Source organism: Nipponia nippon, unplaced genomic scaffold (assembly GCF_047370975.1).
Source record: "Nipponia nippon isolate SJK-2023a ecotype South Korea unplaced genomic scaffold, ASM4737097v1 scaffold_5, whole genome shotgun sequence".
Classification (NCBI taxonomy): Eukaryota; Metazoa; Chordata; class Aves; order Pelecaniformes; family Threskiornithidae; genus Nipponia; species Nipponia nippon.
Genome location: NW_028262369.1, coordinates 13,562,627 through 13,579,605, shown reverse-complemented (window position 1 = coordinate 13,579,605; position 16,979 = coordinate 13,562,627). Strand labels below are relative to the sequence as shown.

At 43.4% G+C, this 16,979-nt stretch overlaps 1 protein-coding gene across 4 annotated transcripts in view; it reads left to right on the top strand.

Annotated features, from left to right (window-relative positions):
- TTYH3 (tweety family member 3) overlaps positions 1-16,979 on the top strand; it is an 80,197-nt gene that overhangs the window by 42,223 nt on the left and 20,995 nt on the right. For all 4 annotated transcript variants that reach the window (XR_015698989.1, XR_015698988.1, XM_009467921.2 and 1 more), the window contains exons 3-7: positions 6,122-6,233; positions 6,860-7,080; positions 7,880-7,975; positions 10,568-10,640; positions 10,978-11,053. Coding sequence is in view for 2 of the 4 variants with exons in the window: in XM_009467921.2 (XP_009466196.2) it covers positions 6,122-6,233; positions 6,860-7,080; positions 7,880-7,975; positions 10,568-10,640; positions 10,978-11,053 (578 nt within the window). In the remaining 2 variants the exon portion in view is untranslated. The remainder of the gene's footprint in view (positions 1-6,121; positions 6,234-6,859; positions 7,081-7,879; positions 7,976-10,567; positions 10,641-10,977; positions 11,054-16,979) is intronic.

Below are 16,979 nucleotides of genomic sequence, written 5' to 3'. Positions count from 1 at the left end.
TTCTGTGCTTTGCTGATTGCAAATAGGTACCTGCCTGGAATGGAAAGGCAAACCAGAGAACAACTTGAAAAGAAGAAATCTCAGCCTCATTCACCTTTCTTTTTAGTGATCTCAGGAGCTTCAGCTGCATCCATTCCAATCCACTGGAAGTGCTGTGGTCCTAACCCTTTCTTACAGAAGCTCTAGTTGATGCTATTTATAGTTGTGCTGCTGCTACAGGCTCTTGTTAGCTATTGTTATGCAGCATATGTGTCCAAGACAGCTGCTGCAGTGTGGTTGTTGTGTGTGTTTAATTGTAGAAAGGGTGAGAAGGAGGTATTCTGCATGTCTCCCAGACCATGCACAAGACAATTTAAAATTGGAAGGTCAGCATATAAATTCTGGTAAACTTGATGCAATTCCCAGTAAAGTCCACAAGCTGGAAAACTGTGTAGGCTTCCTCAAAATCTGAACCATTGGTTCTCATCCTTGATGTACCATTTGTTTTTGGAAGTATTAAATGCAGGAGTATTCTTAAAACTAAGATTCTATCTGAATCTATAGTGACATTGGATGAATATTTGTACTGACTTTTTAAATTAAGTTTTAAATTTCCACTCTAAAGTCAGCACGCTTGAGCGATAGCAGGTTGGTACCATCCGTGGTGAGTGAAGATGCTGTCCAAGTGCTGCTGCTCCCCTGCAAAGCCAAGATCGGTTTTCTGCTCCTCTTAGAGCAGCTGGACGCGACAGTGCACTCGAACCGGCGCCTCTTGGCGCTCTGTGCTCAGCGTCTGGCTGGGAATGCAGATACGGCTTCTGACAAGCACAGAGTCTAATCCTGCTAGCAGGACGTCCCAGTTAGATACCAACAGTTAAAGATTAGTCCACTGGATATATCCTATCCTAGCTGTGCGTTCCACATAACAGAAGTGCCAGACTGGCAGATGCTGTTATGTTTCAGAGCGATGGGGAATAAGGCTATTCTGAATGTCTGCCTGACAGTAGGCTGACCTGGGAGGCAGTTTGCACCGTGGTACGCAAGGGGAAAGAAGTAGCTTGGATGCTGAAGCAGTGAGAGGTTCCAAAGAGCAGCTGGTCTGGTCTGTCCGAATACCATGAAGTGGACTATTGTCTTCCTCGCTGAGAACTAGTTAACTCTGGTTAAGTCCAGCTGTCCCCAGTAGATGCTTATCTAGGTAGTACTTAATCCCAGAGGGCTGTTTGTATTCTGAATCGTGCTGAGTGCTATGGATCCCTGTTTCCTAATAACTTGATATTTCCTGCTGAGCAAAAGGGAGAATGCTGAGCCAGCAGGAAGGCATAACTGGTTAACAGGAGCTCTCCAACAAAATATCTCTCTAATGAGTCTTTCCAGTTGCTCTAGCCACAAAGCTGCAGGAATGATTTGCCAAGATTATTCCTTAAATATTTAGTTCATTTCTAGTCCTTACCAATTTTGATTGATTTCTGTGTATGGGGAGTTGTCTTATAAATCATCTCATCCACCAGTTAGGTGACCCTGACTCTCTCAGAAGGGAGCTGAGCTCCAAACGTGGGTAGGAAGCTTCATGGAGAGGGTACCTGACAGAAATGGGTTACATATAGATGGTGAAAACTTGCTATCTCAAGTGCCAGTAATAGCGCTTTCCCTTGGCGCGAAAGTGCAAGATGGTAATTAGACAGACAAATTAACATTCCTCCTGAGAACATGAAGTCTAAAAAGGGCTCTCCTTATGAAGTTCCTGTAATTAAAGATGACTTGGTGTAGTTAGATTATTAATTTCTAAGGATGTGATGTGAATGGCTAGTGTTCATCTTTTCAGAGTGGTGACTGGGTACCCAGAGGGGTTTTCACTGTGTGTGCGGGTATTACAATGGGAGGATCTCTCCACCAGAAGGCATGTATGTGCTCCCTGTATTCAGAGTAAAGCTCTGCTGTTCATGCATACCTTGCATAATCCAGAAAACATGTTTTTGCAGGTCGCGTTGCAAGCTAATTTGGAATTAGACTTGATTTTTCTTTTCTGGTTCTTTATCAGGGGATGTCCTAAGCCCATGTGACTCTTGCATACAAACAACAGGAAAGCTGTTGTCCAGGCTTGAATTTCTTGAGTCTTGCTGAAAAGTGATACTCAAGGGTGTGTACACAACCTGCAGTACTTTACATCCTACTGTTGTATCTGTAGGAATACATAGAAAGCATGGCACGCTGCTCGTCGTCTCATGTCACGTAACTCTTTGAATAGCTGGTATAGCGTACTGTCTCTAGTGTGTTTCTGTGAGTGTGCACTGGTGAAGATAATGTTAATCTCAGGAGTGCCGTTTTCTTGACTTAACATAAGTGGGTTTCCTAAAACTTACCAAAATGACTGAGTAGCCAAGTGGCTTTTTAAATGCAATATTGAACAGCAGAAGCAACTTTTTAAATGGCCCGTAAGAGTTTGGTAGAATGATTTTTTTTTTAATTTTTTTTTATATTTTTATTCAAAAATCAGTGAGAAGGAAGGCAAGGGAGAGGTGGGGGTAGTGGAAGTGACAGGAGACTGACAAAGGTAGGTTTGGGAGGAAGAGCTGAGGATGGGATGGTGTGGATTCAGGAGAGAGGTATGTGCGTGCTAGGTAGGGGAGTGCAACAGAAGCAAGAATAGCAGAAGTCAAGATGACTTTCCTATAGAAGCATTGAAAATGCGTTGGAGTATCTTCCAGAGGGTGCTAGGGTGGAAAAAAAGCTGTGTCATTCAGGAATGCTGTTCTTGTATCCACGCTGCGTGACAGAAATGCAGGCTTCCCCATTGGGCAATGATTTTGTCATCCTGTACTGGGAGATGGATCTGCTGTATCTTAGGCTACTGAGCCTCCCGGGGTTTGTGCAAGAAGCCATGTGATTTGTCCTGACCTCAAGGACTTGTGCTGTTGGGATAAGATGAGTTGATCTATTTTTACTTTAAAAGAATGCACTTAAATAGAAGGAATCCCTCTGTTTCCCTTTAATCAAATAAAAGGTAGTTAAAAAACTAGTGTAAATCCTTAAATCTGCTTTAAACAATAGCAACTTATACCAGTGTGTGTAGGCAGGGATTTGAAACAACTGTGGGATTTAGATGAAGCCAAATGCAAACAGAAAACTAAACAACAGTGGTTCTCTCCTCTTCCCCCACCGGCAGTTCCCCCGCTGCCTGCCCTGCGGCTCTGCCCCCTCCTCAGCCACAGCATGGGTCCAGGCAGCTGCCCCCAGCCTGGGCTTCTGGGCTTTGGGGGTGGTTTCCTTCCCTCTCTAGCATGGTAGAAAGGGGAACTGCCACAAAACTGTATAGCTTGCTCCTAGAGAAGGAATGGCTGTGTAAGTAGCTCTCGCTAGCACAGGTGAGAATGAAGAGCTGGCTTTTGCTGGGCAGTAATGGAATAATTAATGCTTTATCTGTAGTTTCCAGTGAATGTGCGATATGCATGTCTAGAGGAATTGTTGAATTAAATGGCTTTTATCCCAATTCCTGTTGGTCTAGTGTTTTCTTTCAGGAAACTGTGCCTAAAGGGTTAAGGGCAGTTGAAGCTGTGGTTCCTGCAGGGCTGGATAGGAAGCCTACGAGGATGGCTGCTGGGGTGGTTCTGCCTTGAATAGGGTAACCAGTTTCAAGTCACTTGCCTGTAGTTGCTAGCACTTCATAAATGGTACCTTTGAGTAAACTGGCTAATATACCTAATTGTGCTGCATCTTTAAGGACAAGATGACTGCTGCTAGAGTGCTGTTTCTGAGTCTTTTCCACCAAAACACTGTTACTGTGCTGGGAATACTGAGAGCTAAGCATCAGGTTTTTGGCAATTACCAAGCCTTTCCTGAAAGAATAGGCTTCTAGTAGCTGTAACAGTCTGAATAAAAATCGCTCACCAATTAAAGAGGTCAGATATGCATATTCAATGTCAAGAATGTTCTGGAATTTATTTGGTGTCTATAGTAAAAACTGTTGAAGTTTTCTGCTGCTTAGGAGAGTGAAGGGGTCTGTCTGAATTTGATTGCTCTGGTAAGACAAGGGGAAATTCAAGCCAGAGGTTTGTAATTGCTGTGATGGGATGCTGAGTTGCCTTATCCTGGGCATAGCTCTGGATCTGTAATCTCTCTAGTTCGGGGGAGGGGTGCGTGTATCTCTCTTATCTCTTCCACCCCCATGCATTCTAGGCATGTATTATCAAGCTCTGATAATAGCTGCAACCAGGGAAGAAAGCAGAGGGCTTTTCTTTCTGTAATTATCAGCATCAGTTGCATTAGGAAAATGTTTGAGGAATGGTGTTCATGAAGAAAGAGGCCTATTTCTTTTATTAACACTAAATATTAAGAGTTACATACCTGCTGCCTCTCTTTCTGCATATGATGTAGGCTGCCTACTGTCCCTGGAAGACTCTTCAGCTGAGGCTTTTATGGGCCAAGCTCTCTAATTTATGGAGATTCAGTTGTTGGAAAAAGCATGAGGCTGACACAGATTTTTCATAGTGGATCCGCTTCCAGTGCGTGATCTTTGCTTCCATTTCTTGTATGTATGAGGAGAAAGTAGAAGTGCAACGAGGTGAATTATATTGTTCTGCTCATTCTTTCTGAAGTGGGTGAGCCCAGGAAAGGAGGGATGGATGCTGTCCTCTTGCAGGAGAGGAGCGAGAGCAGAAACAGTTGTTTGGACTGCAGATTGATGTATGTGCCAGAGCAAATCTGTGCAAGGGTCTGTGAGCTAGACAAAGCCCACTCTGGCCTGCCTGCTTGGCTTCATTTCCCAGCCGGGTGGTGATGGTGGTGAAGAATGTGTAACGTCCCTTAGTGACCCTTCCTGTTAAACAAAGACACTACACTTACTTTTTCTGAAAGCTGTTGTTTGGCTTTTTTCTTTCCTCATTTATTCTTCCTTCAAACCAACTCTGTGAGGGCAGTGCTATAACCCAAGCACAAAGTTGTTGTGAAAAAACTAAATGCTTCATCCAGAATAACTTTAGATTTACACCAAAACCACCACTACCACCACCTTCCTTTCCACTACCACAACCTTGGTGTCTTGAGAACCTTCCCAGAAAAGATGCTGGGTGCTCTGAAGCTAAATATGACATGAGAATAGGAAATTTGTATCTTAGTAATGTTTATTTGCCCTGAGTTTAGTTGTGTGACCCCTTCACAAGTTCTTTCCTCCTCTGTTGTTAGGAAAAATGGGCTTGGGAAGATGAATTGTGAGTTCCTGCACCAATGTCTTAATAGAAGAGGTATCAGTGACTTGGATGAGATAATCTCCTGGTTGCAACTCATTTACAGGATCTTCCTCCTTTAAGTGAGGCTTAAGCTAATATGGTTTACTTCATAATTGGGGCAGACTGATATGTGTGGACAGTTATCGCAAATCAGCTGATAGGTGGTAATTTGCTAAGCAGCTGGAGTTGAATTGTCTCTGCAAGCTTGAAATTTGCTTGCTTTAAAAATAAATAAGCCTTTTGTTCCAGTAAGTTATTAAGCCTTCCTTCCCTCCCAGTACTCTAAATCAGTGCGACACAAATGCTTCTAATGGGAAGATAAATCAAGATAGATGATGTTCATAGATATTTCACAGTGCAGGGAAGAGGGCATGGATAATGTATCTAGAGGAACCACCACCGTGGGTAAGTAGTCAATGCAAGCTCTTTGTGTCCTGCTTTGAAAAAAAAAAAAAAATAACAAAACAATCTGTATTTCATGTCCAGAGAAGGCATGCATCTCCTGACATAGCAATGGTAGCTCTTGCAGGAGCCGCTGGAGAGCTGCTTGGCTGGCTGGATTTCTGGTTGCCCATGGCTAGATCTGAACTCTCTCATAGTTTTCTAACAGATTTTCATTATTTTACTGTAAACGAAACATGCATATTGAGAAGGGATGGTGTTCTGCTGTTCATCATACGAATGCTATACAGACAATTGGTGGCTGTGTGGAAAACATGGGCGAATGTTTACAGGTGAATTTTTTTAGTGGTTGCTGAGGAGCATGACCACCCCAGCTACCCTTTGTGGAGGCACACGCCTTCTCTTTGTAGAAAGTGCTGATGTGACTATGAAGGGTGCCGTAGCGGTTAAGCTGTGCATTACATAGCTTGCCTTTCAGCTTTAACTCTACCCTTTTTTGCTTTCTTTCTCTGCAGTGCTGGAATTGCTGTTGGCTTCTATGGGAATGGAGAGACCAGTGATGGCATTCACCGGCTGACATACTCGCTACGCCATGCAAACCGCACTGTGGCAGGTGTCCAAGACCGGGTAAGCACTAGGGGAGACACGCTAGCAAATGGGGAGTGTGGGAATGAGCAGATTTCCCTTGAATCTGGCTGTGCCTGTATCTCTTCCTTTTTTTTTTTTTTTTTTTTTTTTTTTTTTTGTTAGTCTCTGGGCTTAATGTGCTAAAATTTCCATTAATGGAGTGGTGCTTTCTTCAGCTCTTCCAAAAATATCAAAGCAAACACAGCTTGTTAAATGAAGTCTTCTCTTTGCTAGATTTAAAAACAGCTCCTGATCAGCTCTCTTCCACATCCGGAAGAGGAGGCAGGCCAAAGCAGACAAGTCTCTTAGTAAAATTTATAATTTTAGTACAATCAGTTGTTGCTGAGCTGCCTCTAATTTCATGGTATCATTCTGCAACCTTGATGGCTGCAAAATGTGTACATGTGTTAAAGGCTCAGTTGAGATGCCATCATTGGACTACTTGCAAACAATCTACTTTATAGATGCTTGTAAGTTGCTTTTGAAGGGTAAGCAGTCTGAGCCTCTTCAGACAGAGGACTGGTAATCTGGAAGCTGTCCATAACTTGCTAGTAAGGATGAATCTTCTTTTACTTCCTTGACTTCCTGTCCTTTAATTATTTTTTTTTTTCTTTGCCATACTATAGGTACTAGATACCGCAGTGGCCCTGAACCAAACAGTGGAACCAAACTTGCTCATCCTGGAGGAGATGTTCACAAAGCAGACAGACTACCTGCATGTTATCCAGAAACTGCAAGGTCTCTTGGATCATCTGGTCAGGCAAACAACTGAGATCCCCTTTTGGAAGAATGAAGAGCTATCTCTGGAGGAGCTGGCAATTCAGATTGACCTCTATGACTGGTACAGGTGTGTAGCATGCTGTAGTGTAGTGGGTGTAGCATCTGTTTTGGCCTGTTTTGCAACAGTGATGTGCGTGTTCTGGGTGGCTGAGCCAAGGGCTGTATATATTACTGCAGGTGCTGCTCATGGCCCACGCAGCTGATTTGTTTCTTACAGCAAAATTGCATTCAGTTTAAATCAAAATTCATGGCAACAACTTTTTTCTTAACTGTGTTTACCACCAGCTGAAGGGAAACTTTATTCTCAATGTGCGAAATCTGTAGCTTGTGTTCTAACACTGGAGAAAAAACAGCCATAGAGATGGCTACTTTTGTGTCCTAATAAGTGCATTGTAGTTGTATGACACATTAGCTAAATAGAGTGGAAAACGGAACTAGTTCCATATGTTAGCACCATACCCTAACATTCCTTTTTGTTTAAACTTCTTCAATAAAAATTGCATCCAATGTATTCCACAAAAGAAAACCTCTATCTACATATGTGGAATAACTGAAGCATTTTCTAAGAAATGTCTAGGAAGTTCAAGAAGCTGCAATGCCTGTTCTTCACCTGATGGTGTCCAGTTGCATTCTCAACAGCTGTGTATGCTGGGCATGTTGTGTAAATGCTTTTACTTGCCTCGACTCTAGGTCCAGCAAATATCCAGAGCTCTCTGCAGATTAATCATTAGTGGTGGCTTTTACTTGAAGAACAGAAGGGCTCAGTTTTTCCTACAAGTCAAACTAGCTTCTTGATATGTGCCTTTTACACACCAGCTTTCCTTTGCAGACTATGTGTTGTTTTTGTTTTTTGTTTTTTGCTGCAGGTGGCTGGGATACCTGGGCCTACTTCTGTTCCATGTCCTGATTTGTTTGCTGGTGCTCTTTGGGCTCATTAGAAACTCCAGGGCCATTCTTATGGGGTAAGTCCTGACCCAGGCGCAGTGCATAAAGGAAGGTCAGCTGAATGCAAGTGCCTGCTAGTTTAAACCTCTAGACTCTTGTTAGTTGATTTCAGGGACTTCTGAGACTGAACAGCTTAAATCTGCCACTCAGCAGAGAGACTTTGTAGCGCGTAGCTCTGTGGGTAGGATTAGGGCTACATGAGAGATGTTCACAGGAAGGTTCTTGAGCTATAAAATGCGATGGTACTGGTGTCCATTGCTTTTGCATCAAAGACAAGGAACTCATCTGGGGGGTCTGCCTTTTGGTGGGTAGCATTGGTAGCCTCTGTTTGCTGGGAGATAGTAATGTGAACATCCTCCCTTAAATGTACAGGCTTTAAAAATCTCCCTTTAATTCTCTACAGCTGTGAAGGCATTTGTTAATCTAAGATAAGCATTGCATGTGTCTACACAACCTGGTAGCATGCTTTTTGTGTCACGATCTGCTCTTGTTTACCTTTGGCTGTCACACCTGAAGAAATGTTAAACTGAGAACAAGCAATGGTTTGTACAGTTATGAGGAGGAGTCTTGTTGCCATGGTACTGCAATATTAATGCATGCCTATTTCTAAAAAGTACTGCAAATACTGCCATGCTCAGACCCCATTACAACAAAAAAATATTCCTCTCCCTATCTTATAGCCTGGTTTAGCTTGGCATATTTGGCAAAGATACCGCTATCATAAACACAGTGACAGTTTGACAACTGACATGGCCAAGATTTTATCCTGGTACATGGTGATGCTGTTAATAATTGGAATGCGTATTCCAATTTATTATTTGCCAGATGACTTCATACCTGGCAGGTTATACAGACAAAAGTCCAAGTGTATGCACAGATGGTAAACCCAGGATTTAAATTAGAATCTCATTCCCTGTTAGCCAGGAGTTCGTATTAAGGCATTCCCCAAAGGGAGCACATGGCATAAAGAAGCAAATGTATCACAGCTAAGCAAGATGGTGAAATGCCAGTTTTGGATCTTTTAGCCAAGCAATCAGTTACTGACCCAGTCATCTTCATTTAAAGTAAAACAACAAATGTGTCTTATTGAACTGATTACTATGCTCAGCTGGAGGCACCAAGCCATGTTGTCCTTATGTCATACAACCACAGAACCTTGCTGATCCATGGCTGATAATTTTTGCATCCATTTGGAAAAAGCATAATAAAGCCTTCAGCCATCTTACTCCAGAGTGCTGGACAGAGGTCAGCCTGGTGAAGCTCCGTTACTTCTGCAAGATGAGCCACAAATCCATTCAGAGAATGGGGATTACTCGGAATTAAAATAATCTGGCAAACTGAGGGATAGATATTTTTTTTTTAAATGTAGGCCCATAGATTTTTTTTTTTAAAAAGCTCTAGTCTTCAATGAGACAAATGCAGCAGAAAAGAGATATGCCCTTTCCTCAGAGATGCTTGCGCTAGGTTTGAGTAAAGAATATCTTGGTTATGAACAGGGTTTTGTTTTGTTTTCTTCAAGGGGTGGGTGGGAGGAACCTACTTGTGTTCAAAGCCTGAAGGAAAAAGCGTCCCTGATAGAGCAAATCAGTGTCCTGTTACTTTGAAGACAGGTATACATAAACCGAAACTGCTTATTAGTCTGCATCCCCATACCTGAGGGAGTTGAGGAACACTTTTGCATACATATCTCTAGTACTTGTACTGACAGCAAAGGTGAAGAGCTAATGTGCTGGTTGGGGAAGTGCAAAAGCCTTTTCCACCGCTGTGTGCTAGCTGAATGTCACTGACACCACTGCTCTGTCATCCCTCTGCCTTGTGTCTGCTTGATAGGAGACACTTCCCACTATTTCTGTCAGTAATGAGGTCCAGCTATCAGAACAAAACTTTTAAACCTGTGCAGAGATGGACTCGCATGGCAGTGGTAGGCACCTAAACTCTTGCTCTGAAGTGGTTGCCTGCAGGTGACTGTCTCTCTCCTGGGGCTGTGTGGGATGTTTAGGTGCTGTTCAGATGCATGCAGCTTGGAACCAAAGTCAGGTGTCCTAACAGGGGCTTGAGTGTTCCCTCCCACTGTCTGTAGCTGTGCAGTGCTTACACCTGACAACCTCATTTATTCTAGAAAGAGGAGGGATTTGTCCAATTTTGGATCGTATGTTTTAAGGGGTTTTTTGTGTTTTTTTTTTTTTGTTTGTTTGATATGGCATATTTTTCTCCGAACATCTTTGGACTGGGAAAGTAAAGCCCAGAATGGGAATAGTGGAAGTGATGGGATTGTAGTTATCCATCTCTCAATCTGCCTTCCCTACAGCTGCCTCTTTTTCTTTGTGCCTTTGGCTTCCCTGCTAGAAGCAGGGTAAGACTTTGCTTCCACCCTCTTCTGCCTTCCCCTGCAGCCCCAGGGCCAGGTAATGTGTGAAGCAACTACTGGACATAAACTTCTTTGGTTGCTGCTGTCCACAACATATAAAATGGGTTGGCTTATCTGAAGATACAGTGGTTGATGATGTCTTGGGTTTTGGTAATTGCTTTGGACTCCAAATAATACATCTTGTGAAAGGATCTGCATGAAATCAGAGCTTCTACATCTGCCATCTGTCTGTCTCCCACAGGGTGTGCTTGCTTGGGGTGTTTGCCCTGATTGTCAGCTGGGGATCCTTGGGTCTGGAATTGGCTGTCGCTGTGGTAAGTGGCTCTGATCCAGGTCCCATTCACCCTTTCCTGCAGGTCTATCAGACATGAGATTAATGTTATGCTGTGCCTGTTTTATAGTGCATCATGTTCTAAGTAGCTGTCCTAGCATTTTGCATCTATGAAAAGAGCTCTTCCTTCCTCTGGTGTGGTGTGCTAGCTAGTATGACTGCAGCTGTGTAAAGCAGTGCTAGTGTGAATGACGATGAGAGACTTCAGCATCTGAAACACCCCGATAGTCGAGGGATCCCTGATGTTAACCTGGCTCAACTGCTCTGTGGTACTGGTGTTCTTTGATATTCCTTTTCCCTTTTGTCTTTCATCTATCTAGGGCTCCAGTGACTTCTGTATTAACCCCGATGCTTATGTCTCCAAAGTGGTTGAAGAGAATGCAGTGCTTAGTGCTGGTAAGTGTTGGGACTGGCTTTGGCATGGGGTACTGCAGCTCCAGCTGTCACATAGGAGCATGGCAGTGTCTGAGAATTTAAGGCTGTGTTTGGAACAGAGGAGCTTCCTTACAGTGGGAAAACCATATGTGCGTGGAGCTCTGGAAAACCAATGTTCTTCCCAAAGAAGCGTTTATAGTCCCGTCAGAAGTGCACATGTATGCTTTTTTTTTTTTTTTTTTTTTTTTTTTTTTTTTTTTGGCAGAAGAGCCTTCAGAACCTTTCTTCTATCTTGGCCCTTAGGTGGAAATAACTGATAAGATGGAACAACAGAAGTCCCTGGATTGTTTTGCTTTAAATTTAGTGCTCTTGAATCTTGTTCTTCTCTGTAAGTGGCAGAACTGTGGCAGTAGCAGTGTGCAGTTTGAGTTGTAATTTTTAAAACTTGCTCTTGGGTCTGTATTCCTGAACCTAGAATACTTATTTTTATACCTGTTATCAACAAATATATGTAACTTTTTATCTTAATGGTGGATATAAATTAGGAGTATCTTCAAAGATTATTTAAAGGGTAAACAAATGGAAGCAGCCACAAAGAGAAGTATGAATTTCCCTTGCCATTATAAATGCAGTATTTTGACCGCTTTGTTTATCCTGTTCCGTTTAAAGCAATATGCCTGCATCACGGTGGCATCCAGCTGAAGCACTGATGGATTTTGGGTTTATTGCTCCTTATTTAGACTGAAGTGGTTGGTGAGATGAGGGATGCTTCCAATTTGGACCTCTGGGGGGCGGGGGGCAAAAGTGGTTCCGAACTGTGGCTTAACAAAGAAGTGGTTGGGTGCCTGCCAGTAGAGATACCATAAGTGCTAAAAAGGAGAAGTATTTTTCAGGACTGAGTTTGCTGCTTAAATAACAAAGTTAACTTTTCTTTTTTCCTACCTTCTCTCCCCCTGATAATTCCTCTATATAGTTCTGTGTATGATAAAACAAAAATAAGCAATGACACTAATTTGCAGAAAGAGCCACTTGTGTTTTTCCTAGTTCTTATTCAGTGGAATGAGAGAATCTTTGCCTTGTGTACAGAAGGCCTAGTGTATGGCCGTGCACTTCGCCAAATGCTGCCCCGTACTGTGTAACTGGTAGGGAATTAGGTATGTAGCTATGGCTGAGGATGCAGGGATTGGAAGCAATAAGAAATGTTTATGTCTGGAGGCAGAACATAGTATAAAAGAGTATGTACAGGTTGATATTACCACCTTACAGTTTATTTTTGGAATGCCTTATTTATTGACTTCCCAGGCAAGAGAGGATAGAGCCAGACAGCTCAATGCAGAAGGGTCTTTGTTACAAAGAAATGCAATAAGGGAAAAGAATGAGTGTTTAACACTGCACAAGATAAAAAGCCATTCTTGGCTGTGAAGGTGACGAAGATGTGGCTTCAGGTACCAAGCTAGTCTCCTAGTTGTTCAAGGAGACAAACAGGTCAGTGAGGCCAAGGGGAAATATCTGATGCTAATGCCAGCTGTGCTTGTAATAATTTGGTAACCTAAACCAGCCCTGGAGCATGTTTGGTAACAATTAGGTTGACCCTGGGAAACTGAAGAAAGGACTCTTTGTCCATTTCAGTTGTCCTTGTCTGCTTGGCTCCTGCAGTTTTTTGTTAATCAGTATCATTCATTTGGACGCTACGGTGAGTGCAGGACTGACATTCCTGTCCCTCCTCCTGCTTCCCCCGGCAGGGACAGTCAGCTCCCCCGGGTGAAATCAGGCTCTGTTCTGGCAGCACCGTCAGTTATAACAGTTGTTAAGGCTCCATAAATAACAGTGAATGGGTCTAAGCGAAATGCTGAAGAGGAGGAAGAGCAGGTGTTGTCACAGGCTTGAGTTGGAAGGGTGGCCCCTTCCGTGGGTTGCTGGTGTGTCAGCTCCCTGCTGTTAGGCAGCCGTTGAGTGTTCGTGAGCTCCTTTTCCTTTTCTCAGAAGGAAATAAGTCTAACTTCTGAGCCTGCCATCACACTAGGCAGCTGGTTAGGAGATGATTGAGTGTTCTGCCTTCCCATGTGGATTTTCACTGCTCTGTCATAGTTTATGATCAGGAAGCTACAGGAATAGCTCTTGGTCCCTGATGTCGGGACTGTCCTGTGCACCTGAGCAGGAAGGAAAATCACGATGCGAGGACTGCAGTGTGGCACTGCTCAATGACACTTTAATCCTAATAATGGCTCCTTAGAAACATCTTTAAAAGTCTGAAATAAGTGTTGGTATTCCCTAATATGCTTGGCTGTAAATTGTAGCAGCTGCTTTGTGATCAGTTGAGCCATTTATACAACAACGAGTTTGAGGAGACAGGGCAGGCAGCTGGGAGCCAGTGTCAATGCTGTCCTCTCGGAGGAAGCTGCCCTGTTTGAAGGCTGCCAGTTCTCGTGCATGGACTCTTCACACTCTCTGGTTTGCTGCCTCTGCTTTGGGGGTGATGCTCTCCTACATTAACACCAGTATAGACCGATGAGGCAGAAACACTTTAAGATTGCTCCAGCTAGTTTCACCAGAGTGTATCCAACCATGAATTTTTCAGCTCAGAGAAGAGATGACTAAGAGAGGGTGTGAGTGGGTGGAGGGGCTCGGGTAGTCCATGGAAGAAGAATCCTTTGGGAGTTACTGTATATGTAGGAATCAGATTTACCGTGGGAATCACTTGAGCTGAAGTTGGACTAAGAGGGCACTCCTGTTTTCAGTTTTGCCTAGGTGTCGGCTTTTGGCCAGTGCTGGGGCATGGCATACTGGGCTAGGTGCTGCCATCTATTCTTAAGGATATAAGAACCAACAAGTAATCTTAAGAAACTTTGTAGTGCTGGGTCAATTTTTCCCTTTATTCACTTCTTTCAGTTGGTTTTAAATATAATTTGTTGTAATATTGCCAGCCCTATGCTCTGACATTCAGACTAGGACTGAGTCATCTAGGTTTGCATATTTGCAATGCTTTTTTGTTGGTGGTGGTTATAGCAGTTTTTACAGAAAAATAACTGTGTTGGATACTCGGCAACTAGTATGTTAATATTCCTGTTTGTGTATTAATTGCTGTTTGCAAATCTAAACAGAATTAATGGAGCTGAGAATAATCTGATGAAGTGCATTATTATTGTTGTCATGTTTTTAGCTGGAGGGATATCCTTGTTTTGTAGATAAAATGCGCTGCATTAAAAGGAGGGGGAATGGGGGGCAAAGAGCCTTAATACAGGCTTCCTGGAGAAGGAGAGATTTAAATCATTTTGCAGAAGAGGCTGATATATGTGCCTAACTCGCCCAGTATTCATTAATTGAGATAAAGCCAATGGAGTTGAACAGTGGCTGTATAATCGTCTCCTGCTGCTAGTAAAAAGACTTGGTGCAGCAAAGATGTTTATTTTCAAAGCAGGAGGCCATCTTCTAGTCTCATTCTTTTTCATTTATATTATGTTATTATCAGATGACTTATTGCATAGTATTAAATAAAAAGGCACAATCTGTCTAAACAACAGGAGGAACTTTCTCCAGATTCTCTTACTAGAAATCTGCATGGCGAACAGCCACTTGCTTCATCTGAAGGAACTGTAAACCTCAGGGGATGGATAATGGAGCCTTTTACCTCCGGTCCAGCTAGGCTGGGCAGGCTGGATGCTGAGACTTAGCTGCTCAGATTTAAGCAGCAAGTGTTCTTGTTGCGCGTAGCCTCCTAATTGGCCTCTCGCTGATTCACTCTCATCTTAGAAGCTCAGAGCTGAATTAACTGGCAGACTGACACCACTACCACCTCCCTTTCCTCTCTTGAAGTAAGGTCAGGACAAAACCTCATGTGGGGCATGTGATGGTTGCACAGGTATTACTTGGGCTCAGCAGGCACTGCAGAAAAGAGTTTGCCCAAAGAAGCGCTCTTGAGAATCCTGCTGAGCTGATGTTGGTGTTGAGAAGCTGTGTTTTGCTGCATGGTTTTGGACTCCTGATTAGCAGAAAACTTTGAGTGGAGGGCATGTGGGATGGCTACAACCTCTTTCCTGAAGGCTCATGATGACTGATTTCACCAGTACTAGAGTGACATATATGAGAGAAATATAAACGTTACGCAGATACTTGTCTCTGCTGTCAGACTGTTGCCTTAGGGAAACAAAACTCCTGGTGGAGAACATCTTACCTGGGCAAGAAAATCTGGCCAGAAAAGTCTTCTTCCTTTGACATCACAGGCAATATACTTCAACTTTCTCTGATGACTGAACCCACAGAGACAGTCTCATCTGAGTGTATATGTAAAATGCAAGCTGCTTAGAGAATGCTCAAGCAGAGATGAAGAAGGGGTGGGAAAAGCTGTTCTAGGTGTGGGGATTTTTTTTAACTAGGATCTTTTTTTCTAATTGCTCTTTACCCTACAGACCTTCTCGGTGCCTTTTGGCGGGTGCATAATGCCGTTTTTGCATTTTGGCTGGGCTTTGAAGTGAATAGTAAGTCTCCATGGTTGCAGAAGCAATAAGGAGTTCTAGCAGCTGAGGCTGTCTTTAGTAGGCAGTTCTACTTTCCTTTCTAGGAAAAACAGACTGCAAAAATAAAGCATTTCAGGTAGTTCCCTTCCTTGCCTTCTGCTCCCACACTGCCTGTGCACCAAGAGAGCGGGTCAGGAGGATTGTTGCTAGCAACAGCAGGAATAGGCAGCTGCAAATGTGACCCTGACTAACCCTTCTCCTGTAAACTAGATTGCCTAAAGGCTGGCTTCAAAAATCAGATCCAACCTTCAGGAATTTTCCTTGAGAGGAAAATGCATCGGAAGGATAATTATAGAAAGAAATTGCCTGGAGCTGTTAGCAGAGTGCAAATGATGGGTTAGTATAGCTGTTTTCTGGACAGAAATTTGAGATTTGGCGTTGTACGGGATAGGCGCCACCAGGTTTAAAACTGATGAAGATGCTTTCTGCTCTTTCCTCTTCCCCAGCCTGGTGGTATGGAGGCAGGGGTCATGCTCCTTTTAATTTCCAGGCTTTGCAGCACAGGATGACTTTAAAGAAGCTTCACTGCCTATTGTAGCCTTAGCTTTAAAGCACCACAGATGTTAGCACACTGGGTTCAGTGCAGGGGAAAGCTGCTCCTGCTGGCTTTGCCATTTTGGAAAGCACGTTTTATGTACAGAGTGTCACACTTGTCAGCTGCAAAGCCAGCACTACCACAGTGAAGCCTTGTTGATCCTGCATTCCAGGGTGAAGCAAGGGAAGCACTTATTTCACTGTACTGCTTTTTGCTTCACTTGTACCCAGCAATCTTTATCCGGGGCTTACAAGCTGCAAACTATGATGATATCGGGAACTTTCATCTGTCATCTGCCCACCAGGGATGATCCAGAAGGCCCTGAAGAAACGTTTCTGAAGCTATGTATTAGCAGTGTGTCATGCAACTTAAAGCACTTATAAAGGCAATGCAAACTTGGTACCACTGTTGGAGCCTAAGAGAAACTTTTAGTGGTTTGTTGTTTAAAATAAATAGGTGACAAGATCACAGCTCCTTTAGGTCACCATGTATGATGCTGTGGATTGCTGTTGCTATGCTGTTCTCTCAGTGCAGGTGCCTTTTCATCTGTTTTTTCTGTAGCCATTGAGTGTGATTTATGAGCCTGGGAGGAGCAGTCCTTTCCTTGGCTCAGTGGTTGTGGACAGTCGTTTTTGTGGTCTGCCCAAAGTGAGGTGCACAAAGCAGTTCTTGCTGCCCTCCTGTCTGCCCAGATTTTGCTAATTGCTGTTTAGAGGCTTGGCTGGGGAGATGTAAGTTATCCCAGAGAAAGAGTTGGTGGGGGGGCAGATGGAGCAGCTGGCAGAAGCTGCCCCAAAGTAGGCTAATGAATTATAAATAACAGCTGTCAGGTTGCATTGCCACTGTGCAGGAGCTGACAGTCTGTGTTGTACCACTTGGTCTCCAGTGTGTTGGCTTG